Here is a 27,217-nt window from a genome sequence, read left to right as displayed (position 1 = left end):
TTCTAGTCTTTCTGGTTCTGTCTGACGGGACAAAGCCTTCCGTTGATAAACTAATCCCAAGTCATTTCTAGAAGCCCAATTTCTTCTTGGTGAAAGACCCTGGCTTATGATTCCTAAACTGGGGAAAGCAGACATGTGCTTAGTACCACCTTTCACTAGTATTATGATTTGAAGGCACTTTTCATCTAAGTCCAGACTGGCAGATTTGGCAAATCTGGTCCACTATATGCCACCCTGAGGCAGATAATACACGTCTTCTTAATGTGCCTGGACAAACATGGCAAAGACTAGACATCGCCCGTGGGACCTGGATACAAAAGGCCTCCAAGACACAAAGGCCAGCTCTGGGAAGTTGTGCTTTTTATTGCAATGAATCACCTCCCTCCCTCCATGTTTAATAAAAACTCCTCCCACCTTCTACATGACCACTGACCCTGCCTCCCTTCTACTACATCCTATTCCCTGTGAAGAAGAAATCAGGCAGTCATCTGGGTCCCATGTCCATGTTATACAGGGACTTCCGATACAGTCCACAAGAAGAGAACAGGAGAAGGAGAACAGCCATGAGCCCCCACAAAGCATTGGCTCAGAATCCTGAGCTCACCTCACACTGCCCAGGGGGTTGCGCTTCTCCTGCTCCTGCCGCCTCGCTCGCAGCTGCTCTTCAGCCAATGCCATCTCCTCTTCCATAGCAGATGCTTCCTCTTTGGCCCGGCGGCGGTTCTCCTACAGAGGAAGAAGAGAGAGGGGCTGATCCGAATGAAAATCAAATATATCTTAATACAGCCTGGCCAACTTGCCACTGTGGGTCACTTCATCATAGAAGCCAAGGCCAAGTCAATTCTCAGAAGCAGGGGCATGGTTCCTTCCACTAATGATACTTTACTCTCTGTCTCTGTTTCTGTCTCTCTTCTCCCCTAAGTTTTCTTCATTCTGTGAGGCTGCTACTTTTTTCCCCTAAATCAGAGCTGGAGTCTTCAGCCCTGACTCAGAGACTGCTGAGTGTTCTATCCTTCAAGTCAACAGAAGTCTGTTCACTGGGTGCTCATCATCACCCTGGACACTATTTACATCCTCCCTACAGAGGATATAAAAAAAGACCTGATCATTGACCTTGAGATGCTCCTTTATCATACTGGAGAGATAAGACACAAGAAATAGAACCAAACTACCAAGTGTTCAATTTGGATACAGCCTAAGTGCTTGGAGTAATTCAGAAAAAGGACAGATCAATGTAGGCTGATTTCGTCAGAAAAAGGTCCCTAGAGAAAAATGACTTCATCTGGTCCTGAAGGATGGACAAGCATGTTGGTTGATAGAAAGAAGAAAGGAGAAGACTTTCTAGGCAAGGAGAGTAGCATAAACAAAAGCACAAAGCCAAGAATAAACACATGGAAGGAGAGGAAGGAGCAGCCTGCCTGGAATCAAAGTTCATGATGGAGAGAAAGTAAGGTTGGATACATAAAGGAGGAACAGATTATGGAAGCCCTTGAATAGCAGGCTGAGGAGTTTGGACTTAATCATCAAAGCAACAGGAAATAGTCACAGGTTTTGAAAAGACTTTCTCCTGATGAGAAAAGGTACAGCCACTTACCTGGCGTGACTTGCCTGCATGTTTAATGCTATAAAACATGGGGCCCAACTCTGCTAGCCACTCTCCATCCACAGCAGTCACACATTGCATATATTCCTATGGAGAAACATAGAAGTCAATGTGAGTAGTGAGACAGAAGCAGTTCAAGTCAGGACCCAATGACCCTTAGTCAGCCTATGGTTCAGCTATTTCCTCTCAGAGGAAACATCATCAATTCTAGAAAGCATCTGAGGGAGACCAAAGCATGTGGGCAAAAGTACCAGATATCATTACATTTCTACATTCCTTCCTAACTTATCCTAACTTCTTCCCTCTGAGAACCACTGTCTTCACCCCAAGATCACAAAAAAAGAAAAGGCCAAGGCACAAAGAAGATTCTACATTCCTTAAAAAAGAAATGAGGTCAAGATCTGCTGCCCCTGGGAACAACAGTTACTAACAAATGTGTACAAAGCATATCCTAGCACATTCCCTCAAAATTCCCAATTTCCAGGCAAATTCAGGAAGCTTTCCCATTCAACTGAAGCCACAATACCCCTAAGCTAAAATTCTCTATCTGGAAAAGATAATGAAAGATTTCATGCTCAACGAGGTGGCCAGGTAGCACAGAGAGTAAGATCACCGGCTCCAGTGTCGGGATGACCTGGATCAAATCCGAGCTCAGATACTCAGCACCACACCCAGAAATAACTGGCTGTGTAACCTTGAGCAAGTTACTTAACCCCGATTGCTTTAAAAAAAAAAAAAAAAAGATTTCATGCTCAACCCAGAAAGCTGGGATCACAAGAGGGCAGGCTTACCTTAGTAGTCATGACTAATTCATGATAGACAATGTAGTCCGGGGTGTACCCCATTCCAAAGAGAGAGCTGGTAGGGTGCAAATGGCAAGGCATCCCCGTCCGGATATTCACATATTCCCCAATTCCCTAGGGAAGACAGTCATCAGGTAGATGCCTTAGGAAGCCTCCCTACACTGATGTGGTTATCCCCTCCCCCAAAAAGCATGTCCACATCACAGAGCCACATCGGAAAGGGGCAAACTGGGAGAAGGAAGAAACCTCCTCCTCATCTCAATGTCCAACAAGGAGCAACACATGAATCCCACGTCAGGGGACATTACTGTTGTCCCCTTCTCTGCTCCAAGCTTACCTTCAGCTTGGCTGCCTGGTGGAAATAGGCAGCACAGACACACTTTCTTACAATGTCCCAGTCTGTGCCACAGGAAGCCAAGCTCATTCGCTGCTGCACCATGATGTCCTTCAGCTGGGCCCGCACCTCTCGAACCTAGAGGGAGACACAATGTGAGCAGAACGTGCCATACTCAGAACTGCCAGGTTAGAAGAGAGCTCAGAGTCCATTTAGCCTAGTGCCTACCAAAATATAACGCCCACGTGTAACACTCCCAACAAGAAGTGACCCAGCTTCTGCTGGAAGGTCTCTAGTGACATGCAGCTCACCGCCAACAGAGGAAGCCCATTCCATTTCCAGAGAGTTCTAATTATTAACAAGTCGGCCCCTATGCTAGGCTACAACTGGCTTCCCTCTAACCTTCACCCACTGGGCCGGGTTCTGCCTCCCACGGCCAAGCAGAGTAAGTCTGCACTCTGTCTGAACAAGAAAGAAGAGCCACAAGAACGATCCAAACCAACGACTCTAACGCTAGGACAGAGCCAACAACAGAAAAGGCAACTGAGCTCTGACTCAATGCAACAATCAAGCTTAGCCCCAGCAAAAAGAGTAAACCCCCTGCCCTCCTGTTGGGAGAGGGTGGGGAGCACGGGTAAAGAATGTTACAGGAACTGCCCCATGTGCTTGCTGCATCAACTGGTTTGGCTTAACTGGCATTTTGTTACAAAGACTGGGGGGAGGCAGTGAGGGTGGGGCAGAAGGCAGGAGTCATACGTTGTCACTTTGTGAAATGATTATGGTGTAAGAAACACACGGTGTTAAACTCCTTTAAGTCTGTCCCCTCCTCCAAATGATAAGCTCTCAAATATCTGAAGACATAATTCCAATCCCGAGTTCCCTCCCCTCCCTGATTCGTTGAGACCACTCTTTCATAACAGGGTTGTACCATGATGACAATTCTATGAAGCACACAAGAGTTAAGGTCCCTGATGCCTTTGGTGGAAGTGACCTCTCCTCTCCCATGTCAAATGTTCCTATTGTTTTCTGTCCGATCTCTCCTCTCTCCTCACCCAACTCACCCCTGTTATTCATCTGTGCTTGTGTGTTCTAGCCCTGCCCTGTAGTGTAAGGTCGCTGAGAGCAGGGCCTGTCATGTTTTATCTGTTTCTTCAATGCCTGGATTTAACTCTGCTGACCAGAGCCTCTCACCTTACCCCGGGCCCAGCCTCCTCACCTTCCTCATGGCCTTGGCGTGGATGAAGTGTTCGTTACACCACAGCGTGGAGTAATTATTGTTCTTCCACTGCAGGTACACATTCAAGTAGGTCAAATGATCGCTCTCAGGGACAGCAAATTTCTCCCGGATTTGATCACTCTCCTCTTCTCGGCCCTGGGGAGAAAAGTCAGTCAGAAACCTTCAAAACTAGTGGAAGTCCAGGCAGATTGCAACCTAACCCTTCTGAGTATCAGTAGCTCCTCCGCTCCCCCCAGTCATTTACAAGATACTGTAACTGCTGTTATCTATACAGAAAATTTCTAAAAGATGTCCTGCTGAGCTATTCCTTTTGTTTTGTAGAAGCGGAGAGAGAGACTGCTAAAACAACTCTTATTCTAGTGTTTGCCAATTCAGCGGTCTCTAGAAGTGAAATGTAAGAGATAACTTTCCTACCTTAGGTCTATAGAATATGGCTGGGACTGAGAGCATGGAGACAATCAGCAGAATCTCAGAGCTACAACCCATGTCACAGGAGACAATCAGCATCTTAGACAGGGCTGGATCCAAGGGAAACTCTACCATCAGTCGCCCAGTGGATGTAAGACCACCTAAGAAAGGAAAGTCCAGATATCAAGGTGACAGAGATGCTAGGACAAAGAAAAAAGAGAATGGAAAACTATTCCTAGGGCTAAAATGCCTTTTTAGATTCCAAATGCTGTGTCACCTGTGTTATCCATGGCCCCCAGGATCCAGAGCTGGTACATGGAGTTCAACATGTTGTCTTCTGGGGGTGGGTCCATAAAGTGGAACTGAAGCAAGTCCTGCACCCCTAAAGATTTGAGCAGCAGCACGACATTGGCCAGATTAGTTCTCTGAATTTCAGGTACTGTTGTGGTCAGGAGCTCATTTTTATATGCACTCTGGGTGTAGAGTCTGAGAAGAAATGAGGTGGAAAGTGAAAATATTGCTGTCGCCATCGTGGAACCACCTGTATTCATCTTTCATTTCTCTCCCATGTATTTTAGATTAACTTCGGAATAATTTCACACTACTTCGGAATAACTGTTAGTACAAATTTCTCCCATCCCAAAACCTTTAAAAGAACTACATGCCAGACACAGAGAAATTACAACTGAAGCCACCAGATGACAGAAAACCCACAAGTTTAAAAAAAAACATAAATGAATACCAGAGAACTCAAACATTCAGAGGTCCTATTTACCACCCCTGTCCACAGACAATTCCAAATGTCCACTACAGCAAGCAGAAACAAGTTGGAAGGCTCATGACTCAGGGTCCAACCATAAGGATCCTCCATGCCAATTACTGCTCAAATACCTCCGCCCCACATAAGGGGACAGGTGCTAATTCTACCAAGCTACATGAAAGGACAGTATTGGCAAAGGGGAAAAGCCAGAAGGCACATATAAAGCTGAGAGCAAGAGAGAGAAAAACAAACGCTGGGCATGAAGGAAAGGAAACTAGAAACTGTCCTGGCGAACCCCCATCCTCCCACCCACTCCACCCCACCCCACCCCCACACCAGCCCCTAGCTGCTGCAGCCTACAAGGTCTTAGAAGTAGGAAGGGGGAGAAGTCAAATAGTGAAGATTGGCAAATTTTTCTGAGTAACAAAGAATACAGAGTAAATAATTTTGAGTAACAAAGATGACAAGGGACGAAAAGCCTAAATAAGAACCTAGCTCACAAGCAGCTAAAGCAATAGAGATGATCAACCAAACAGAAAGGAAGAAATCATCAAAGAGAAACAAAACCCCTGAGAGAGAGAAAAAAATTCCAAGAAGTGGCTTTTCTCGTTTTATTATATATTTTGAATTCACAGAAATTTATGATGAAAACTCCAATGAAAGAGCTAGATGTATAGGATCAAGTTTTGAACTAATTAGTTCGATAACAATGCAAGCAGCTACCAACTATAACCCAGACTTCCTGTCCATCTAGTAAATACCTAATGTAGCATGGCTGCCCACCGTACAACGAACCATCTGAGGACTGCCTCTTCCACTACAAGACAAAGGACCTTCAGAGCTGGTGGAGCTGTCTTTACCGTCAGCCTCTCAGCCCAGAGGACAAGCTATAACCCACAAATCCTTCTTTTCTAACCCCAATACAATTTCTATCACATCAGGCCAGGGCAAAACAGAAATAAGGAAAATCAAATGTGCAATCCCCAGGCATCCCAGCAGCATGACTCAGCACACCTGCAACCCTGCTCCTACCTGAAGCACTGACCTGGGCCCGTCCTCCCCGCTCTCCCAGATCGCTGGTTAGCATTGGCCTGGCTAATGGGGTAGATCTGCAGGGCATCCATCCCAATCCTGGGGTTGAAGACCTAAGAAATAAGGTAGAAAAGAACTCATTAAAGACTTTACAAGAAAAGAGAAGCAGTACCCAATGAGGGCAAGACATCACACAGGCAGAAATAGCCTCAGCAAGGGGGTGAGGCACAAAAACTCTAATGTAAGCATCATGCCAGAAAAGCCCATAATTCAATGCCCAGAGTCAAAAGTGTTCACACTCTGTCCTACAAACAGGGAGAGTAAAATCAGTATGCACAGCCTGGGGCAAAGGAAGTTGTTACACATCCCAGAGTAGGAGGCATAAACCCCGCATATTCTCCAAAGCCAAGAAACTCCAAACCCTAAAATGGATTTCTACAGCCCAAACATCATGGCATCTGGGAAAGCACAGAGGGCTCACCTCTCACCTTTAGTTTGCAGTAGCCAGAATCAATAACAAACATGATGCCATCAACCGTCAGTGAAGTCTCAGCAATATTGGTGGCAACGATACATTTCCTGACACCATCTGGAGCCTATGACACGGGAGGGAAGGAAAGTGATTGGTCCCTCAGATGGAAAGAAAAACCACAAGGCGAGAAAGTTTCTTCCCTACCTACCAAGCAATAATATAGTCCCTACCCACTCAACAAGCAACAACACAGTTCCCTGGGAAACATCAGGGGAAACAATAACTGAGACCTTTATTTAACTCCCCTCGCTATGGGAGGAAGGAAAAGAGGCACCAGGCCCCAAAGAGATTCTGGTCAAGATACCTTTTGGAAGATCTTGGCCTGGAGGTCAGAGGGCAGCTGGGAGTAGATGGGAAGCAGAGCCAGGGCAGGAGCATTCTCCAGTTCCTCCAGATGTTCCACGATCTGGTCCGAGGTGACCTAAGGACAAAAAAGGCCTGGGCTGTAAGGCAGGCTGGGCAGCAAAAACTCAAGGGCTGCTGCAGATGCCAGGCCAGAGCAGGCGGCCTCACCTCAATGTCCTCTTGTCCCGGCATGAAGATGAGGATGTCCCCTGGAGCCCCAGAAAGGTGCACCTGCAAGGACTGTTTCACTGCAGCCTCCATGTAATCCTCCTGAGGGGTCTGAAACACAAAGCATCTCTGGTCTTCCCAGACTCCTCCACAGCCGAACCTCCCTGCCCCACCCTGCTATTCCCTGCACACAACACTCTACCTTCCATGCTGAGGCTCTGCTGGAATGCCCTGCCCCCTCCCCAGATGACCTAGGTGATCTCTGATGTCCTTTTCGTCCCACCTCTGCCTCCTGCCTGAGAAGCTGGCTTCCTTTAAGTCCCAACTGTAATCTCCTCTCCTGCAGGCAGCTTTTCCCAGCCCACCTTCTGTCTTTAAATTATCTCATATTTATCCTCTATACAGCTTGGCTGTCCATAGTTGTCTGCTTTTGGTCTCTCTCATTAGACTATAAGCTCCTCAAGGGCAGGGACTGTCTTCTGCCTCTTTTTGTAACCCAACACTTAACACTCGAAAGCCACAGCTAAATGCCACTGTCTCCAGAGAGCAGCCTCAACCTGAGTTATCCATAAAGATTCCCCAGTCACCCACAGACCCATACACTTCTCCCCTCTGGTAAACCTTCCCTTCACCCATCCCATTATCCCCAATTTTCTCTCCTTCAGCACTCTGGCTAACAGAAACAACTTGGACCTCAGTACCTTGCTGAAGAGGATGTCAACAGGGAAGGTTCGGCCAGGAATGTGAAAGATGGGAACATTCCCAAAGAAAGCAGCAAATTTCTCCGCATCCATAGTGGCTGACGTGACAATAAGCTTCAGGTCTGAGCGTCGAGCTACTACCTAAACAGGAGATATTTGTCAGGGGATCCTGTCAAAAAGGTGGTGTCTCCTCTGAGACACTGGACTCTCCCCATCTCATAAGAGCAACATAATGCCCATAATGAGGTTACATTCCCGGCAGGGGTAAAAACAGACAGACAACAGAAACGTGAAATACTGTGGCTCAGCAGGAACCAGGAGTCAGAGGCAACAGATGAACCTACAAAACCTAAGTCTATGGCACAAAGCCGGGGCATCTTCATCAAAGCACCTTAGCCAGCCACAAGAAATCACTTCATCTTTTCCAAAATGCACCCGAATCCCTTTCAGACTCCCAGAACAACCCTCCAGTGCTGCTAGCTGGAATAAACCTGGACAAAGACTCAGCGGTCACTGTAAGGAGGAGATTCTGTGACCGTCAGAAAGCCTCACCTCTCGAAGCAACCCAAAGAGCACATCCGTGTTCAGCGACCGCTCGTGGGCTTCATCCATGATGATGGCACTGTAATGATCCAGGTCAGCCTCTCGCAGGGACTCTCTGAGCAGGATCCCGTCTGTCATGTATTTTATCACAGTGTTTTCCGAAGTACAGTCTTCAAAGCGGATGGCATAACCCACCTGTGAAAGCAGAGAGAGGGCCCAAGGGCTATACTTACTCACGATGCGCCTTCGAGGCACACTCTTCAGTCTGACACCCCTCTCACTGAGGAAAGAGACAACATACTATGCTAGCTCTGCCTCCCACATGCCTTTAGGCAGGACTAGAGAGGGACTATCAAACAGTGAGTCACCAACCTAAAAACCCAGCTACCCCAAAAGCCCCCAACAGTCCCTTTTATCTGCTTACCTCCTCTCCAAGGCTTCCTCCCATCTCTTCACTGACTCTCTTGGCCACTGACATGGCAGCCACACGTCGGGGCTGGGTACAGCCAATCATGCCATAGTCTGTATAACCATCTTCATGTAAGTACTGAGTCAGCTGAGTGGTCTTTCCACTTCCTGTCTCCCCTACCACTATCACAATGCTGTTGTCTCTAAAGGGGCAGAAGAGGTAGGAAGGTTAATCGACTTAACTGGAAGAAAAAAAAACAAGGTTCCAGAAAGAAATACCCAAAGGCACCATCTCCAACCCAAATCTTAGTTCCCCTCAAGTTACTCAGAAGAAGTCTAGTACAACAGAAAAAATCCATTTCTTTAAAAAGGGGAAAAAAGGCCTCCATACTGAAGCAAAGAAAAATATTGAGATTTTCAGTGAAAAGAGGCCAGGGACAAGAACCAGACCTGTGATTTCATTGATACATGGTACTCCCAGGTGAGGAAACTCCCTCTACCAATTCAGGGCAACACTTTCTCTACAATTCCTGGTCTTTAAGAAATGCCCAGAACACTAATAGGTTCAGTGACTTGACCAGGGTCACACAGCCAGAATTTGTGAGTGGCAAGACTTGAACCCAGGTCTCTCAGGCTCCAGAGCTAGTAAAAAGAGACCTATCTAAAAAAAGCAGAGTAGAGGATAGAGCCAAGATGGCAGAGTAGAGGCAGGAACTTGGCATGAGCTCCTACTCCAACCACCTCCAATACCTGTAAAATATGACTCTAAACAAATTTTAGAGCTACAGAACCCACAAAGTGACAGAGAGAAACAAATTTCCCACTGGAGGCAGTCTGGCAGGCCAACAGTAAGGGTATATTGCACAAGACTGGGAGCCAAGCATGGCCCCACGAGAGCCACGTGGTCTGAGACCCAGGGTGGCCCCTACCAGCGGCACAGACTGGCCAGAGCAGACTTCAGGAGAGTAAATCACCAGCAGCTATGGCGGTTTCCAGACTTCTCAAACCATAAACACCAAAAAGAAAGTAAAAGGTCAGTGAGGAACTCTGTTGGAACTGGGTGACAGAAGAGCATGGTCCAGCCCCTTCACCCAGGGCAAGAGGTGGCAGAAGCCAGCAGCATGGCTGCCTCCAGAGCTCCTGGCCTGCAGATCGTAGGAGGACCAAGTGACCATTCAGACGGTAATCGCTCTTGCTTTGACCTGCCCGGATCTGGATCACGGTCTTGGGTGGTGGTGCTGGGGTGTGTGGCCAGGGTGTCAGAGCTTGGGGTGTCTGTAGAGAGGGCACCCTCCTCATAGCTCTGACAACATTTGCGAAAACCCCAGCGATCTGGGATAGAGCTCTCTCCACTCTGGAAGCAGAGTTCTACCTATGCAAAAAGTTCAAAAGTCAAATAATTGGCTGGCAAGATAAGCAAGCAGAGGAAGCATAATGAGACCACAGAATCCTTTTCTGGGGGACAAAAAGGATCAAAACATGGAACCAGAAGAAGTCGATGAAGTCAATGCTCCTGACTCAAAAGCTTCCAAGAAAAATATGAACTGGGGGCAGCTAGGTGGCGCAGTGAAAAGAGCACCGGCCTTGGAGTCAGGAGGACCTGAGTTCAAATCCAGCCTCAAAACACTTAACACAAAATCTAGCCATGTGACCTTGGGCAAATCACTTAACCCCAATTGCCCTCCAAAAAAGAAAAGAAAAATATGAACTGGTTTCAGGTCATGGAGGAGCTCAAGAAGGATTTTGAAAATCAAGTACAAGAAGTGGAGGAAAAATCGGGAAGAGAAATGAGAATGATGCAAGACAATCAGGGAAAGCAAGTCAACAGTCTGCTACAGGAGACCCCAAAAATAATAAAGAAAATAACACCTTAAAAAACAGACTGACTCAAATGGGAAAAGAGGCCCAAAAAGGCCATGAGGAGAAGATTGCCTTAAAAAGTTGAACTGCCCAGATGGAAAAGGAATTTTTAAAACTCACTAAATAGAATAATTCCTTCAAAATTAGATTGGAGCAAACAGAAGCTAATGACGTTATGAGAAATCAAGATACTATAAAACAGATCCAAACAAATGAAAAAAATAGAAGGCAATGTGAAATATCTCATTGGAAAAATCACTGATCTGGAAAATAGGTCCAGGAGAGATAATTTTAAAATTATGGACTACCTAAAAGCCATGACCAAAAAAAGAACCTGGAAATCATCCTTCAAGAAATTCTCAAGGAAACTGCCCTGATATTCTAGAACCAGAAGGCAAAACAGAAATTGAAAGAATTCACCAATCGCCTCTTGAAAAAGATCCCAAAAAGAAAACTCCTAGGAATATCATAGCCAAATTTCAGAGTTCCCAGGTCAAGGAGAAAATATTACAAGCTGTCAGGAAGAAACAATTTGAGTATTATGGAAACACAATCAGGATAACACAAGATCTAGCAGCTTATACACTAAGGGATCAAAGGGCTTGGAATATGATATTCCAGAGGTCAAAGGAGCTGGGATTAAAACCAAGAATCACCTACCCAGAAAAATTGAGTATAATGCTTCAGGGGAAAATAGAGTCATTCAATGAAATAGAGGACTTTCTAGTATTCTTGATGAAAAACCAGAGCTGAACAGAAAATCTGACTTTCAAATGCAAGAAGCAAGAGAATCATGAGAAGGTAAACAGGAAAAAGAAATCAGGTAACTTATCAAAGTTGAACTATTTACATTTCTACATGGAAAAACGATCATTGTAACTCATGAGACTTTTCTCAGCAAGAGGATAGTTGAAGGGAATATATATGTAGATATGTATATACACATGTATGTATGCACGTATAGAAGGGACTATGTGTGTATAAATACATATGTGAATATATGTATATGTGTGTACATGTATACACAGAAGGCACAGGATCAACTGAATAGTAAGTGATGATCTCTAAAAAATAAAATTAAGAGGTGAGAAAGGAATATCATGAGAGGAGAAAGGGAGAGATAAAATAGAGTAAATTATCTCACATAAAAGAGGCAAGAGAACACTGTTACAATGGAGGGGAAGAGCAGGAAGGTGAAAGGGAATGGGTCAACCTTACTCTCACTGAATTTGGCTTAAGGAGGGAATAACACACACTCAATTGGGTATCTTATTCGACGGGAAAGTAGGGGGGAAGGGAATAAGAGGGGGGATGACAGAAAGGAGGGCGGATTGGGGAAGAGGGTAGTTAGAAGCAAACGCTTTTTAAAAGGGACAGGGTCAAAGTAGAAAATAGAATAATTGGGGGGCGGGATAGGATGGAGGGAAATATAGTTACATCTTTCACAATATAACTCCTATGGAAAAGTTTTGCGTAACTACACATATACAACCTATATTGAGTTGCTTATCTCCCCAACTGGTGAGGAGGGAAGAAAGAAAAGAATCTGGAAATCAAAGTTTTAAAAACAAACGTTAAAAAAAATTGTTTTTTACATGCAACTGGGAAATAAGATATACAGGCACTGGGGTATAGAAATGCATCTTACCCTACTACAAAGTTAGAGGGTGTATGGGGGACGATGTAACAAAAAGCAGATTAGGGGAAGGGGTGATGAGTATGCTCTCTATCTTGGGGTGGGGGTAGGGGAAAGACGGGGAGAAAATCTGTAAATCAAAATCTTGTGGAAATGAATGTTGAAGACTAAAAATAAATATAAAAAAAAGAAAAAAGTAGAGTATAGTTTTGCCTGAAAAAGTCAGTGTAAAACCCACCAGTTTCCAGTTTCTGGAACTGTGACAATGAAAATGAGGGATCTGTTCCAGATAAATGGAGAACTTGGGAGAAAAATATAAATGTTCAATGGACTATAGGGATCTTGTGCTGTGCTACCAACATAAACCACCAAAATGAAGGTTAAGGTCAAGGAAGACACCAAGGTCCCCACTGAGAGGTCAGGAAGGAATCCTGTTCCTTCTCCACCTTCAGCAATTAATGGACAAACCAAAAGAAGTAAACAGGGAAGGCAAATAAGGTGCACAGAAAAGGCACAACCCCCCCCAGGCCGCAGTACCTGACAATGGTAAGCAGCTCCTGCTGCACTGCAAAGATGGGCAGGTACTGTCTCTGTTCCAGAACTGACTTCTTTTTTGCAAACTCACTGCTGGCTTCACTCTTTTTCTTCATATGATTAGCAAATTTCTGCTCCGTCCTGAAAACACAGAAGAGGAGTCTGAGGCCCTTGCCTAGTCCCCTGCTAATTTCTTACCTAGTTTATGTCTCTCTGCTCACAACCAGGTCACTGTATGAAGAGGAATAAACCTTGGAGAAAGACTACGATCAAAGAGGAGAAGAATCCATTTGCAACAATCATTTATAGTAGCAAGGAACTGGAAGCATAGGAGGTGCTCCTCAACTGGGGAATGGCTGGACAAATCATGGTCTGTGAATGTGACAGAGAACTACTACTGTGCAGTAAGGAATCACGAAGGCTACAGTTTTAGAGAAACCAAGAGAGACGAAGTAACGCAGAGTGAAGTAAACAGAACCAGTAACAGTAAGGCTGTAAAGACACCCAACTTCGACAGACTCAAAAACGTTCGTCAATGTAGCAACCAGCCACAATTACGATGAACTATGATCTCACCTCCTGACAGACAGCTGGATGGATTCAAGAGGCACAATGAGACATATTTTGGGACACGGGCACTATGGGAATTTGTTTTGCTTGACTATGCATATTTGTAACAACGGTATTGTTTTCATTTCTTTTTTTATTGGGAGGAGAGGAGATAGGAGAGAAAATGAATGCTCGATGATTGAAAAAAAAAGTAATTCATAAAAGTTACATACAACATTACTGCAAAGAACAACCTCTCAGGATTGAAGAAAAAAGCATTATCCTGGAACAGCACTCAAAGAATCTATTACCCACATGTAAAGGCAATGGGAATCTTAGATCTTCCCGCCCCCTGGCCCCTTGAGAGGCTTAAGTGACTCTGAGAACCTTCCCTGATTTGAAAATATACTCTGCCCCCTAATAGGCTGAATGTGGTCACAGGGAGCCTATGGTAGGAGGCTTGTTTTTCAGGAATGCCCACACCTTTTTACTTTGTAATTGGACAGTGAGTCAAGAGGGTTGTGACATTCTCTGACCCAGCAGAAGGCTATATATACCCTGATGTGAGGTTCTGCTTTGGGGCTCCCTTTGGGAAAAGTTGTGTGATTTGGCCAGATGAGACTCAGGGCAGCCACTGGGCCCCCCAGCTTTGAAGACCCAGATGTTGGTGCTTCCCTCTCTGTTAACTAACTAGGTATGGATGTGATGGTCAGACAGCTGGAAGCCCTGTCTGCTTGCCTGTTTCTCTGTCCATATTTTTTTTTTGTCTGCTTGTAACTTCTGTTTGTATTCTCTGAAGTTCAGGGTGCTGACTTTCTCCCCTGAACTAGGTAAATGATACATGTTTGATTAAAGTAAGATTGTTAACCCATTTTGAGTTGCTTTCCTTTAGAAAAGCAGATCTAAGAACCTGTACTAGCAAGCCATCCTGGGTATGTTAGGGTGTTTGCTGCTACACCATAAAAATCAAATAATGCCAAATGAGGAACAGAGAAAGTCATGTGCACTAAGTGGACAAATTCACTAAATTTGCCCATTCATGAAAAATAATCTGATCAAAATTAAAGTTTTTTAATTACCTCAAACTACCTCAGTTTAACTCTCTAAGGAATGTAACTGCTAACACTAGAGTAGTATAAAGAATCAGGGTTAGAGAACCTTCTTACTCAGTTCAATTACACCACTTCACCCCTCTCTGAATGGAGCAAGGCTTCACGTCCAAACCAATATGACAACAATTTTCCTTATTTATCTAGGACTTTTCTCTGGAAAGTCCATGCATCTCTGCATCCCAATGAAGCAACAAGAAAGGGAGGGACCCACCTGCTTCGCAAAAATGAGGCCTTAGCCTGGCTCTTCATCAGCTTACATAAGCATCAAAATAGCTCTACTGCTTTTTCAGGAGGCTGCACATGTCAGATCCTGAGATCTAACTAAAGCTCCATCTCCCAAGATTATTAAGAGAATTTGTGATTCAGTGTGTCAAGTAGAGAAAAAGGAGGGAAAAATGTCAAAAGCCGATCACCTCCTTACCTGGGAAGCTAACTAGCACATAGCCCACATCAGGCCAAAAGAAATGGGTAAGATCCTGCAGACTTTATCCTAGGTAATATTAACAATCTTGAAAATTAAGCTTCTAGGAGATGATGTGCACACAGGGGAAGAGAGAGGGGAGCAAAAGTCTTAAAAGTTCTTTTGTCTTAAGTTCAAAGTGGTATCCCACTTTCTGAATCAATAGCCCTTGAGTTTTGAATACATTACAAATTTATATTCTCTCTGAAAGGCCCTGACCTCCTGAGAATGGAAAAAAGACAAATTCAAGGAAGGACCATTTTAACATCAAGAATGTTTAAGCACCATCAGGGACTTCTTCCTACCTGTAGTCTACTTTGCCATCTTCTGTCAAAGGCTTATCTGGTTCTTCCTCTTTCTTGAGGCCCATAATGTCTCCCAATTTGGTACCAGCCAGTTCCCAATGCTTGTGCTGGGCCTAAAACACAAAAAAAGCGGATCAATCCCGTCCAATGCCACTACTGTTTCCACAATCTGCCCATTTGACAAATAGCAAATTCCCACAAGGCAATTGGGATCAACGAATCCCATGGCCTGACCACAAAGAATTAAGGTGTCTGAGCCACTGTGGACTCCAACATATAAATGGCATAACTGAAGTCCAGGAGAGGAAGGTAGTTCATTCTTCCCCTACTAGGCTCTTGCCAGGTCTCAACAGGAACTCTTCTTGTGAGGTCCAATGAAGACCAACCACCACCTCCAGAATAATGCCCCCTAATGTTCACTGTGCAGTTTCCTCAACCCCACAAAACCAACCTTTTTACGCTCCTTCTGTTCCCTGTGTTTTCGTACTGTCTGGCTGCCTTTTCGAGCAATGATGGCCAAGTCAGAAGTAGCATCCTTGACTGGAATCACAGGCTCTGGCTATAAGAAATTATAAAAAGGAGAAATTTCCCTTCCATCACGAAATCTTTCAAACAACAAAAGACAGCCATTTCAAAATGTTCTCATCTACCTATTAAAAAGTTGCTGTTTTCTTCTCAATTCTCTCATCTACAGAAACTGAGTACTAACTTTTGGACAAGGCATGGTAATAGTTGCCACAGAAGATACATGGTCTTTGGCCCCACTGCTTTTATTTCCTCTCCCCATCCAGAAGCCCTTACCTGTTTGGTAAAAACAATGCGCCCATCCAGAAACGGTGGCACCAGATTATGCACCAGCAGATGCACCTTGGCTGCGTTATCTTCCTCAAAATCTTCATCCACTTCAAGCCGATGGACCACTCCACTAGTCAGCATGCGGTTGGTCTCCCAGCGCTCATTATCCTATGCAGTTCCAAAAACAGTCACAATGTATCAATAAAGAGTTGGAAAAATGGCTAATCTCTTGTTGACTCAGAAGAGAACTTTAAAAAGAATTAAAGAATCACAGAAAGTATAAGAGGCCAATCCACGGGTGTCCCCACTACAATATACTTGACAAGTAGTCTTCCAGCCTTAGCTTACAGACGTGAAGAGGCACTTGTCTCAGCTTGAGGCAGCCCATTCTCCAGCCTATTCTCTATTAAGGAAGTGTTTACTGCTCTGAAGCCTAAATTAGCCTCTTCATAATTTCCATCCATGGCTCCTGGTTCAGCCCTCTGCAGTCCAACAGAATTCAGCTCATCCCTCCCCCACATAACAGCTCTTCAAATACTTAAAGATGGCTTTCCTGTCTCCCCTGAGTCCTTTCTTTGCCCAGTTCCTTCACACAACCTTTCCATGCCACGGACTCAAGGCTTCTCACCATCCTGGCTGCCCTCTGTTGGACACTTTCTAGCTCATCAATTTTGTTAAACTATGGCACACAGAAGTGAACAACAATACTCCAGAGGACACCAGATGACAGTAGAATATAAAGGAATTATCCTCAAAGCTGTGCCTCTCTTAATGAAGCTCCAGATTTCATTAGTTTATGGGGTTGCTAAGGCACACTACTCACTCATACTGAGCTTAAAGGTCACCAAAACTCCCAGATCTTTTTCAGAACAACTGTTCTCTGACATACTCCCATAATGACCTCCCCCATCTGATACCTATTCATTGAAAGTTCAATAAACATACTTGCAAAATGAAACCTAAGGGGCAAAACAGGAAGCAGACTCTGCAGAATCTGACTTACAGTTCCTTGAAGAATTACATCACTGACCCCAAGTGACTATGATACTTTGTGGAGCTTCAGCAAACCACTCAAATCCTTTAGACACATTCAAATCACAACAGAAAGCTTCCCTAGCAAACAGGCAGGCATTACCAATTTGAAGCTGGAAGAGATATCAGAAGTCATCTCATTCAATCCCCTCATGTTACAAACTATCTTACTTAGCTCGGAGAGATTAAAGCATGTGAGTTAGAGAATAGGATCTTGTGTCCATTTCCCATCAGAAGCTCCCACCAAGTAAGTGGCTAACTTGCCAAGTAAGTGGCAAGTTTTATTTTTAAAAACTTCGAATTGCTACATTCTTTTGGTATTATTACCAACCTAATTTCAACAATGGGAAAAATTATTTTGCTCATGGCACCATAACCTAGAAACAGCCCAGTTACTAGACCCATATACTGCCACCATGAGGTCTGAGGTTGACCAGTAGGCTATGGATTGGATTCCTCCATCCCTACCTCATTGATTTGCCTCCGCTGGGCTGAAATGCGTTTTTGTTTCTGTTCATGCAGGTGCTGTTCTCGTTTTTTCACATAGTCTTCTGAGGAGTAAGCCAGTGGGTTATGAAACTCATCATATCCCTCATCCATCATGTACCAGTCCCGATCAGCTTGCTACAGGTTAAAAAGGAAAAACAGGTATTACGATAGCGTCTTTGAACGGATAGCTATTATGCCACAGACTCAGGTAGACAGGTACAGCTCTAATGAAATATCAACAGAGCTTAAATAGCATACTGTAATCTTCTAGGTGAGGCTGCTGAACCAAGTTCCTGTCCTACTATAATTAGGTAAAAAAGACAAGGAAATAGCACTGTAACATTTGATGTGCAGTAAAACAGCAGTTCACAGATACGCCACATGGTGGCGCCAATAGACAACCAAAAGAGGCAACTGGGCCTGCACTCACTCTTCCAAGAGCAGCCAGTTAATGGAACCTGTTCTCTGGGCAGGGAACTCCACAACCTCCACCTAACATTAGGTATTTCCACTGCCCCATAACTTTGGCAATACCCTTGTCAAAAACAAACCCCTTCACTGTGGAAAGATGGGATTACCACTGAACTGTAGAGTGGAGCTGTGACCTGTCCAACCATTTTGGAAAAAAAAACTTGGAATTATTCTAAAAAAGTCCCTAAAATGCTCAGAGCCACTGCTGGGAATAGGTCCCAAGATGACAATGACCAAAAAGAGAGAGGAGCCTATTTACAGCAGCAAAGAACTGGAAATAAAGGAGATACCCAAAGATCAGGGAATGACCAAATATGGTCAGCAGTACATGGACATAATGAAATACTACTGTGGTGTAAAAAGTGACAAATGTGATTAATATAGAAAACAAAGACAGACTAAACTGACGCAAAGAGAAAAAACAGAGCCAAAGAAACAATATCCACAATGATTTCAAGCAATGTAAATGGAAAGAACAAGACCAGAAAAAACTAAATGCTATAAAACTATGATATGTTAAGGCACCTCCCTGTGACTTCTTTTCAAAGGTGGGGGACTACGGGTATGGAACAGTCAGATTATTGTGGGTTAATCCTGCTGAACTGTTTTTCCCCCTCTTTGATAGAAGGGATTACTTTCTGAGGAGAAATGTAAACAACATAAAAACAAAGGAGCAATAAAAATCTGTTTTAAAAGAACTGCTGTAGCACAGGCAAGCAGCTAGACCTAATCTGATCTGTCAAAAAGGGTATTTACACAGCACTGCAGGGCTTACGACATGCTCTATACATATTATGATTTCATTTGATCCTGTCACTCAGAGCTGTTCGCCCAAAGGTCACGACCACATCTCTTTCTCAACAAAAAGGAACCTCGAGAAGACAAAAGATTGTTACCCTCTGGTCCTCTTCCCACTGCTGTCGCTCCTCCTCTGTGTCAAAAGAGATCCCATCTTCTCCATCTTCACGCCTCCCTGAAAAGATGATGGGCCGTTAGCCACCAATGGGACTCTATCTCACCCATGAGTCTTCCTGCTGCGAGGAAAGGACACCCCAGACTAGTGTGTCAGACTCATAGAGAAACAAGGGTCAGCGATCTGTACGTAAGGACCCATAGGCTGCATAATGACTTAGTTTTAAAGTATCGTAGTATATGTTTTATTGTATTTTTTTATTTTCTACACATTTCCCAAACAACATTTTAATCTGGTTCTGGCCTCCCTTGGGAGTGCTGTGGGCCACGTGCAGCCCTGTTTGCCCCAGCTCACTCACTATTCTAGAGACATGGCCCTCACTCAGCTTTATCAAAGTTTATCTCATCTCTCTGTTCCCTATCCCACTGTATATGTTACCACGGCCTCTGGAAAGCCGAGGAGTAGATCCCAGGTGTCTTCTATCATCAGCCCATTCATTGTACTTATATGATGGGGTAGGTAGAGGCGTGTCATCTGGGCACTTGCTCCTCACAGACCTAGGAAAAATACAAATTGAAAACATTGACCAAGGTCTTCAAAAAAAAATATCACCCATGTCATTACATTCCCCTTCCACTTATCTCTTCTTCTTCTCCAGATGCCTTGGCCCTCACCATTTTTAACGTCTCTTACATACCACCTAACTTCTTGAAACCCTCCAAGCGAAGCTGGGCGGCTAGGTAAGCACAGTGGACAGTGACAGACATGGTTTCAGGAAGATCTGAGTTCAAATCTGGCCTCAAATACTTACTAGCAATGTGACCCTGGACAAGTCACTTAACCCTGTTTGCCTCAGCTCCTCATCTGTGAAAAATGAGCTACAGAAAGTAATGGCAAACCACTCCAGGATCTTTGCCATGAAAACCTCAAATGGGGTCATGATGCATGAGACACAGCTGAAACAAATGAGTAACAACAAATGAAGCCAGACTATTTAAGCCCAGAACATTACCTTTCTTTATCTCGGGTGGATGAAGACCGGTGACTCCTCTCAGAATCTCGACAGGAAGGTACTGGGGAGGGTGACTCCCACTGAGAACGCCGGGAGCTGCCATATCCACTGTCTTCTTCTTCCCAATTTGAGCGTGAAGGAGTTGCTGCATCTGGCACCAAAGCAAAAAAGGTACATAATTACTCAATTTCACATCTCAGCCAAAGGGCCCTCAGCTAAGGCACGGGTTAAAAAGCACCACACACCTGAACACTACTGCCACAGAGATCTGGAGGCAGGGTGCTCTAGGCAATGAGAAAGGTGAAACTCAGAGAAGACAGATTACTCTTATGTCACATGCTGATTGTCCAGCTTACCTCTGGGTCGATGTCTTGGGCTTTCTGGTTCACTCCTCCTGCTGCTTCGTTCTGAGCCTCCATCACGGTCTGATCGGCTGCTGTGCCGACTCCTGTCCCGTTCATCTTCCAAAAGTTGGGAACACGTTGAAATGTAAACTCCTTGAGAGTGGGCATTGTTTTATTCTTTCTATGTGGAGCCCTAGTGGCCAGCATAGTGACTGACACATAGCAGGCACTTAATAGATGGTTGGCAATTGTTGCTATACAAGCATAGTACTGGTTTGCCCACAGCCTACCCTTGAGGGACCTCTCACTAATTACAGGAAGAAGCCAAAGCCATTACCTCTCTCTCTCTTCCGATCATAGTCTCGATCCCGAGTTCTCTCCTTTTTCCGGTCCTTTTCTTCTTTGGAGGAGGCATAGACACCATGTTCCCTCCTTTCCCGTTCTCTTTGTCTGCTGCGCTCCCAGAACTCTTCACTCACACCACCAGGATGGGATGGTGTCTCTACCCGAGCAGCTCGATAATGTCTGAACCAAGAGGAGAGAGAAAACTGCTATTTTTGTCCCTAAAGCTCCATTGCTCCAAAAAAGCATTTTGCCCTTTATTCTGCTATCTTCCTAGAAGAATGGTCTTATTGGTAGCACTGACCAAGTCAGAAGAGATTTAGATTCTAGTCCCACCTTAACTATCAAAGTCTCCACCTGATCTTTAGTTAGTAATTATTCTTAAAAGTCTCTCCCCTTTGCCACTAATATGATGAGAACGCTAAGTTTTTGTGATCGTGACAGAAAATTAAGACTGGTGTTCACAGAGGACATGAAGGTTCCAAGAAAAAAGTTAAGGAATAAAGACAAGTTATTACAGTGTACCATCACCTTTTTGTTCTACCATCTAAGTGATTTTACCTGTCTTTCCTGCTGCTTCGGCTGGCCTGGTCACCCCCTTCCTCCTCAGAATCCTTTTGATCATCCTTGCTTTCCTCCCAGTCCTTGTAGGAAGAGACTCTGGACTTCTTCTTGTCTTCCCCTTCATCCTTTTCCTCTCGCTCCCTCCGTTTTAATGCTGCCAACAAATCTAACCCCAGCAATGAGGGACGAGGTGCAGGCGCTTTGAAAACATGTTGCTCACTAGCTGCACTTTTGGTCTTGCAAATGAGGCCGCCAACCTGTGTCTCTTGGTCAATGCCTTCTAGTCGATGAATTGAGGCCTCACCCTCATCATTGGTGTCTTCCATCACAGGCTTAGACGACTCTCTGAAAAGGCAAATCATCAGGCATCAGACCTTAAGAGGGAAAATGAAGGAGCTTCAGAGTTCCTTAGAATGGCTTCAGTAATGAGTATACAAGAGCTCCTCAATTAATTTTGGCTAGACCAGGATTTGGGAACCTGCAGCCTCAAGGCCACATGTGACCTTCTAGGTCCTCGGGTACAACCTTCTGACTGAGTACAAGTTTTACAGAACCAATTCTTTTATGAAGGGGATTTCTTCTGGGAAGTTTGGATTCAGTCAAAGGGCCACACTTCACAGGTTCCCCACCCCAGCCCTAGACCCAACCCATACATACAAAAAGACCCCAAAAGGGCCTACCCAAGAGAAGCAGACCTCACTAAGTGAAAGTTTTATTAGCACAAAATAAACATACCACCTACTCCCCAAAGGAACTAAAAGAATACCTCTACCCTTCTAATACAAAAACCAAAAAATTAATAGCAGTAAATCCTTTTGTAATGCAGGTACCAGAGGGCTGACACAACATTATCCATATTTCATCAGACATTTATTCTATCTGAGGTTACCTAAAGAACAAGAGTGACCCCTCAGCACCTACCAACTGTGCAACAAGTCATGTTACCTTGCAATTTACTCAAACAAATTGTGAGAATTAAAGAATGTGGTCCAGCAAAGTCTTCCCACACATCTAATGACAAAATCATCAATGACTCTAAGATCATTTAACCCTTTCTATGCAGCAAAATTCTTACTCAGACCCCATCCCACAACATTCACTCTAAAATACAGCCTTTTCTGACTGCCTGGGAGGTTATTCATCACCTCTGCCCCTAAGGACTGGCCCCACTCCTATTAACACCTTTCACAGCCTGACATTCACAATGCGACCACAAAATTCTGTGAGTCTTTTGGGGCGGTGGGAAGTGTTGGATCTGGAGTCGGGGGCTCGAGGTTAAGGGCCTGCTACGTGATCTCAAGCACAGCTCATAACCTTTCTGGACTCAAGTTTCCTCATCTGTAAAACAAGGGTATCGGACCCGACGATCTCTACCCTCCTTTCCAGGCGCTGGATTTTTTTTTTAAGCCCAAGTCTGTATGAACCAATAAATTCGGTAATAAAGAGAAGGGGGCTGTAGAGGAGAGGGATCTAAACTTGAGTCAAGGGAACGGAGTCCCAAGAACACCTCAACAAGCATTAAGTAAGCGCTTCCTGCGTCAGCCAACAGGTGGTAAGCGTCTTTTAAGCACCTGTTAAGTGCCAGACACAGTGATAAGCACTGGGGATTCAAGGCCAGTCCCTGCCCCTGGGAAGCTTCCAAACTAACGAGGAGACTACGTGCCAACAACTGCGTCCAACAAGAGACGCAGCAAGTTGGGGAAAGGGCGAGGGGAGGACCTGAGCTGGCGGCCATCTGCCCCAGCCCCCTCATCTGACACGAAAGACCCCAAAGGCCCAGAGACGTGACCCGACTGGCCCAAAGCCGCCCGCCGGCCTCGGGCCCCGGCCCTGCCCGACCGGCTGCCTCGGAAACGCAGGGGAGGTTCTGCGGGCCCCGGGAGGAAGGGACGCGTCCCGAACTCCCCGGGCCAAGGCAGGGCCGGCATCCTTGACCCCAGGTCCGCAGCCCCGTGCAGAGTCTACCCTGGGGAGAGAAGAAAAAGGCCACTCACCACGCCGCCCAGGGGGTCTTCGAAGCCCCACCGCTCCTCTACTTGCCCAACATCCGTCGCCTCAGAACCCAATAAAACGGAACGTCTCGCAAGCCGCCATTCCCGTCCCACAAAGCCCCGCGGCGTCTACTCTATCCGACCGTCCGTACCATCGAGAGCGGCCCGAGAACCATAGAGCTGAGCTGGGACCAAGCTTCCCCCCATAGGCGAGGAAGCGCTAGAGAGGCCTCTTGCTGCGCCCCAATCACAGAGACTTCCGACTCTCCCTGACAGCCAATCGTACGGCCCCGAATCCAGAGGCGAGGGAGCCCTGGGAGGTGTCGTCGGAGCTGAGGGACCGATGATTGGTAAATACAGGCGGAAGAGATTCAAGCTCGGGGATTTCCTGTCGGGCGTGAGCTAGAGGAAGAGGGTGGTGTCTTTCGTCTGTTGAGAAGCCTAGAGAGCCGGGAACCTGAGCGCGCAGCCCCCGCCGATCCCAGGAAACTCAAGGTGGAAGTTGCGTGCGCGCGCATGCGCGTCAAAAACGGTTTTCCGCTTCCTCACCCGTGACCACCGCCTAAGAATTTATGGGGGGAGGGGGAAGTTGCTAAGCAACGGCGGCTACTCGACGCCCGTCTGGTGTTGGCACGCCTGGCGGAAGCCGGGGTGCGAGTGTGTCGACGGTGGCTCGGGGCCTGTGCCGACAGACCAGGAAGGGGAATGGCAGAGGCCCCAGGGGCCTGGGTCTGGTCGCGCCTCTGACCTCCGGCCAACTCTCTGAGCCTAAGTTTCCTTCACCTGTAAAATCGGGGGGAGGGGAAGACTAGATGAAATCGTAAGATCCGCTCCCTACTCCAAACCCCCACCCCCTGCTGTGACAGCGCAGCTGTGCCCCTTTGCTGTTACTTCACCCCTCTCTTATTAGCCCCGTTAATTAATTAATTAATCAAACGGTTGGGTGCCAGAGCTCTTATGAGCTGGTGGCCAACCTGCTCTCCTCCCATTCTCTGCCCCGTGCTGGAGAGGCATCGCCCCGGAGGTTTCTTAAAAAGACCCGGGGCAGACCCCGCGGGTAGGGGGGTGGACAGCAGTGGACATCGGTTGGTCTGCATCAGACCAGCTGCCCGCCCTCCGCTGGGGTATTTGCGATAGCCCTCAGCCCCTGGGCACGTCCCATCCAGGGAGAGCTGAGGCGCCCAGCGTGGCGGGGCATAGGACGGGGGGCAGGTGTGCCCAGGCCCGGACCTGGCGTGGGGAATGGTGGGGGTGGGGGGAAAGGACAGGTGTTCCCAGGGCCAGGTCTGGGCCTGCCACAGTGAGGGCACCTAATCAATACAGATTGATTGACTCAGTTCTTCAGCCCAACTCAACGGCCTTTATTTCAGTTAATGATTTATTTTGGCTTGTGGCATCAGGAAAGTACTCTGTTAAATTGTATAAATGGGAGCTCTTCTTATTTATACAAGTAGCCCCAGACTTTGATGAAAACTCCATCTTTGTGAAGGGGGGGCCCAAGAGAGAGGGTCAGGGCTTTTTTGAACAATTTGAAATTGAATCTAGGGTTTCCAAAGACATTCCTGATGGGTCAGTGGGTAGTGTGTATGTGGTTTGAAGAAAAGTGTGTGTGTGTGAGTGTGAGTGTTACTTAGCTGTTTTTCTCAGACTTGAAGTAGACATTATTCTGATGTCATTCATGTAGATCTCTTGCTTTTGATCTCAGCTGTCCTTCAGCACTGACCCTGTGGCTCTATTTTAGGTTTGGAAGTGAGAACTGTCATTTGGATTGGTTCAGGATGAGCCTCCTGCTGCCCAAGCTTGCATCCAAAAAAGAAGTAGACCAGGCCATAAAAAGCACTGCAGAAAAGGTTTTGGTCCTCCGATTTGGAAGAGATGAGGATCCTGTTTGTCTGCAGCTAGATAACATCGTATGTTTTACACAGAATTCTTTAGGTTGCATATATTCCTCACTATCCATATAGAAAGTGATTGTAATGAAGGTAGTGCCCAGAGAGATGTGTGCCATGATTATCATCTGTGCAGTCAGTGGTAGACCTATGGAAATATATTGGAACAGCATAACATCAAAACTAAATTTACTTAACGCTTGGTACAGTTTCTTAACATACTACTCACAAACACATAATGAAAAACAACTAGCTTCTTCCTGTATTATAACCTCTATCTTTTTTCATTTCCACAGCTTGCTAAGACTTGTCATGACTTAAGTAAAATGGCCATGATATATCTGGTGGATGTGGACCAAACACCAATTTACACTCAGTATTTTGACATCAGTTATATTCCATCTACTATCTTTTTCTTCAATGGGCAGCATATGAAAGTAGATTATGGGTAAGTGAAGTTGATTTTTACATTACTTTGTTGATGTAATCTTAGAAATTTGCACTATTAAAACCGTTTTATTTGCTTAAAACATGGTTTTTGTCACATGACAATCTTGAAATAATTAAATCTTGAAACTGGTATTTCTCCAATTAGTATCCTCTCTCTAATAGAGTTTCCTCCTTTCAAGGAAAAACTTATTTTTTTTTCCTGAAAACCTTAGCTTTTGGCTAAGCATTTCACAGATAAATAACATAATAATATATACTTATAAAAATAATATATATACTTTCCTTTTATATAGTTATAAAAATAATGTATACCCTTCCCTTAGAAGTGAGGATACAGCATCTTAAAAAACTCTAACGGTACAATTTGAAACTTTCACTAGAAGCAGCAATATTTTCCTGAGTATCATGGGTAAATGTCTATTTCCTATTGCACTGGTTATATTTTAGTATAGAGTGACAGAATAATTTGTAAAATACTATCAAATTTTTTAATCTGACTGATGCTAGGTAACTCTTCAAAGTTTGTACCGTATTGAATTCTTTCATCTAAAATGTTTAAATATTTTTAAACTTCTAGGACCAGTAACAAAAGAATATAGTATGCCTTACTTTAAATATCCTTCCTCAACACAAATATCCTTCCTCAACAACAATATACCCAAAACCCTAGATAGCAGTGCTTCTTTTACAAAATGCAAATTCTTTCATTTATTTCAAGTTCATTATCTTTGTAGTAGTCAGTATCATTGACTGTTGCTGCAATTGAGTTACTTGTTTGTCTATGTTGCTATTGTGTTTTTTAAAAGCATAGCTGCAAGTCATTAGGGATCGTGTCTGCTCTTTGGTAACAGTGAAATGTAATTGGAGAATTTTGAAATTCATTCCCTTTTACATCAGACTTTGAGTTAAATCTTTCAAATGCAAAGCTGTTACATTAAGATAACCTCCTAACAAATTGTATTCCAAACCATATTTGCACTCAAGGCCTACTCTGAGCCTGTTATGCATAAAATCTCCCTGATAGTAGTTTGTCATTTTAGTTTTTCAGAAGGTTTTCAATCAGTTGGTTTGAAGCACTTCTCAATGGGGTTCTTTCTTTCTTACACCATTTCCTTTAGGTCTCCAGATCACACTAAGTTTGTGGGAAGTTTCAAAACTAAACAGGACTTCATAGACTTGGTTGAAGTAATCTATCGAGGAGCAATGCGAGGAAAACTTATTGTCCAAAGTCCAATCGATCCCAAGAACATTCCTAAATATGACCTTCTTTATCAAGGCATTTAAAACATCTACTTGAACCGAAGTTGAAGAGAGAAATGCAACAAAATGTCCTACTGTTTCATGACCCTGCTTTCCTGAAGAGATCATGCACCAGAGAGGGGAGGAGGGTAGAAGAGGTTTTGAATTTTTTATCAAATTCTAAAATGGTGTCAGACCCCTGATTAAGAGATCATATTGAAGTTTGTTGATATTCAAGGATACCTTGGACCCCTAATTTTCTACTGTCTACACACATTTGGTAAATTGTGCTAAATGGTATCAGTCTTGGATTCAGGTTAAATTTCTAACCCTACCCCCCCCCCCCCCCCCCCCCC

General features: G+C 44.8%; 2 protein-coding genes across 10 annotated transcripts; one reads left to right on the top strand and one right to left on the bottom strand.

Annotated features, from left to right (window-relative positions):
• Nucleotides 1-339: 339 nt before the first annotated feature.
• On the bottom strand, nucleotides 340-23,442 carry DHX38 (DEAH-box helicase 38). 5 transcript variants are annotated; one of them, XM_069087725.1, is made up of 26 exons: nucleotides 23,287-23,442; nucleotides 21,290-21,637; nucleotides 20,724-20,911; nucleotides 20,399-20,503; nucleotides 20,043-20,193; nucleotides 19,469-19,587; nucleotides 19,014-19,090; nucleotides 17,626-17,781; nucleotides 16,132-16,293; nucleotides 15,782-15,889; nucleotides 15,331-15,443; nucleotides 12,908-13,045; nucleotides 8,891-9,077; nucleotides 8,476-8,661; nucleotides 7,924-8,064; nucleotides 7,223-7,333; nucleotides 7,014-7,130; nucleotides 6,666-6,773; nucleotides 6,178-6,290; nucleotides 4,663-4,871; nucleotides 4,392-4,546; nucleotides 3,957-4,112; nucleotides 2,744-2,878; nucleotides 2,395-2,520; nucleotides 1,595-1,690; nucleotides 340-726 (listed from the first exon to the last, which is right to left on the bottom strand). In XM_069087725.1, exons 2-26 carry the CDS (start codon nucleotides 21,616-21,618, stop codon nucleotides 601-603), a joined length of 3,612 nt encoding a protein of 1,203 aa, XP_068943826.1. In that variant the 5' UTR covers nucleotides 21,619-21,637; nucleotides 23,287-23,442; the 3' UTR covers nucleotides 340-600. The 5 variants fall into 5 exon arrangements, with proteins under 5 accessions (XP_068943826.1, XP_068943827.1, XP_068943829.1 ...); XM_069087726.1 differs by lacking the exon at nucleotides 7,223-7,333; XM_069087728.1 differs by lacking the exon at nucleotides 16,132-16,293.
• Nucleotides 23,443-23,500: 58 nt separating this feature from the next.
• TXNL4B (thioredoxin like 4B) lies at nucleotides 23,501-27,161 on the top strand. Of its 5 annotated transcripts, none has more exons than XM_069087731.1 (4): nucleotides 23,640-23,778; nucleotides 25,025-25,193; nucleotides 25,469-25,620; nucleotides 26,741-27,161. In XM_069087731.1, exons 2-4 carry the CDS (start codon nucleotides 25,062-25,064, stop codon nucleotides 26,904-26,906), a joined length of 450 nt encoding a protein of 149 aa, XP_068943832.1. In that variant the 5' UTR covers nucleotides 23,640-23,778; nucleotides 25,025-25,061; the 3' UTR covers nucleotides 26,907-27,161. The 5 variants fall into 5 exon arrangements, with proteins under 5 accessions (XP_068943835.1, XP_068943832.1, XP_068943833.1 ...); XM_069087730.1 differs by lacking the exon at nucleotides 23,640-23,778 and adding an exon at nucleotides 23,818-24,103; XM_069087734.1 differs by lacking the exons at nucleotides 23,640-23,778; nucleotides 25,025-25,193 and adding an exon at nucleotides 23,501-23,633.
• Nucleotides 27,162-27,217: the final 56 nt, after the last annotated feature.

This window comes from Petaurus breviceps, unplaced genomic scaffold (genome assembly GCF_028583685.1).
Source record: "Petaurus breviceps papuanus isolate PSGF00001 unplaced genomic scaffold, PetGlider_PUasm1.0 182, whole genome shotgun sequence".
Classification (NCBI taxonomy): Eukaryota; Metazoa; Chordata; class Mammalia; order Diprotodontia; family Petauridae; genus Petaurus; species Petaurus breviceps.
The sequence above is the reverse complement of the archived record's forward strand: the minus strand, read 5'-3'. Positions and strand labels throughout refer to the sequence as shown.

Excerpts from the sequence above, each read along its gene's own strand:
- DHX38 (XM_069087725.1), bottom strand. The coding sequence starts at position 21,618 with ATGGAAGACACCAATGATGAGGGTGAGGCCTCAATTCATCGACTAGAA. Across the intron at positions 19,588-20,042 it reads TCCACCCGAGATAAAGAAAG|GTCTGTGAGGAGCAAGTGCC; the intron begins GTAATGTTCTGG and ends TATTTTTCCTAG. Across the intron at positions 6,291-6,665 it reads CTGGCTACTGCAAACTAAAG|GTCTTCAACCCCAGGATTGG; the intron begins GTGAGAGGTGAG and ends CTTATTTCTTAG.
- TXNL4B (XM_069087730.1), top strand. Across the intron at positions 25,194-25,468 it reads GTCTGCAGCTAGATAACATC|CTTGCTAAGACTTGTCATGA; the intron begins GTATGTTTTACA and ends TCATTTCCACAG. Across the intron at positions 25,621-26,740 it reads CATATGAAAGTAGATTATGG|GTCTCCAGATCACACTAAGT; the intron begins GTAAGTGAAGTT and ends CATTTCCTTTAG.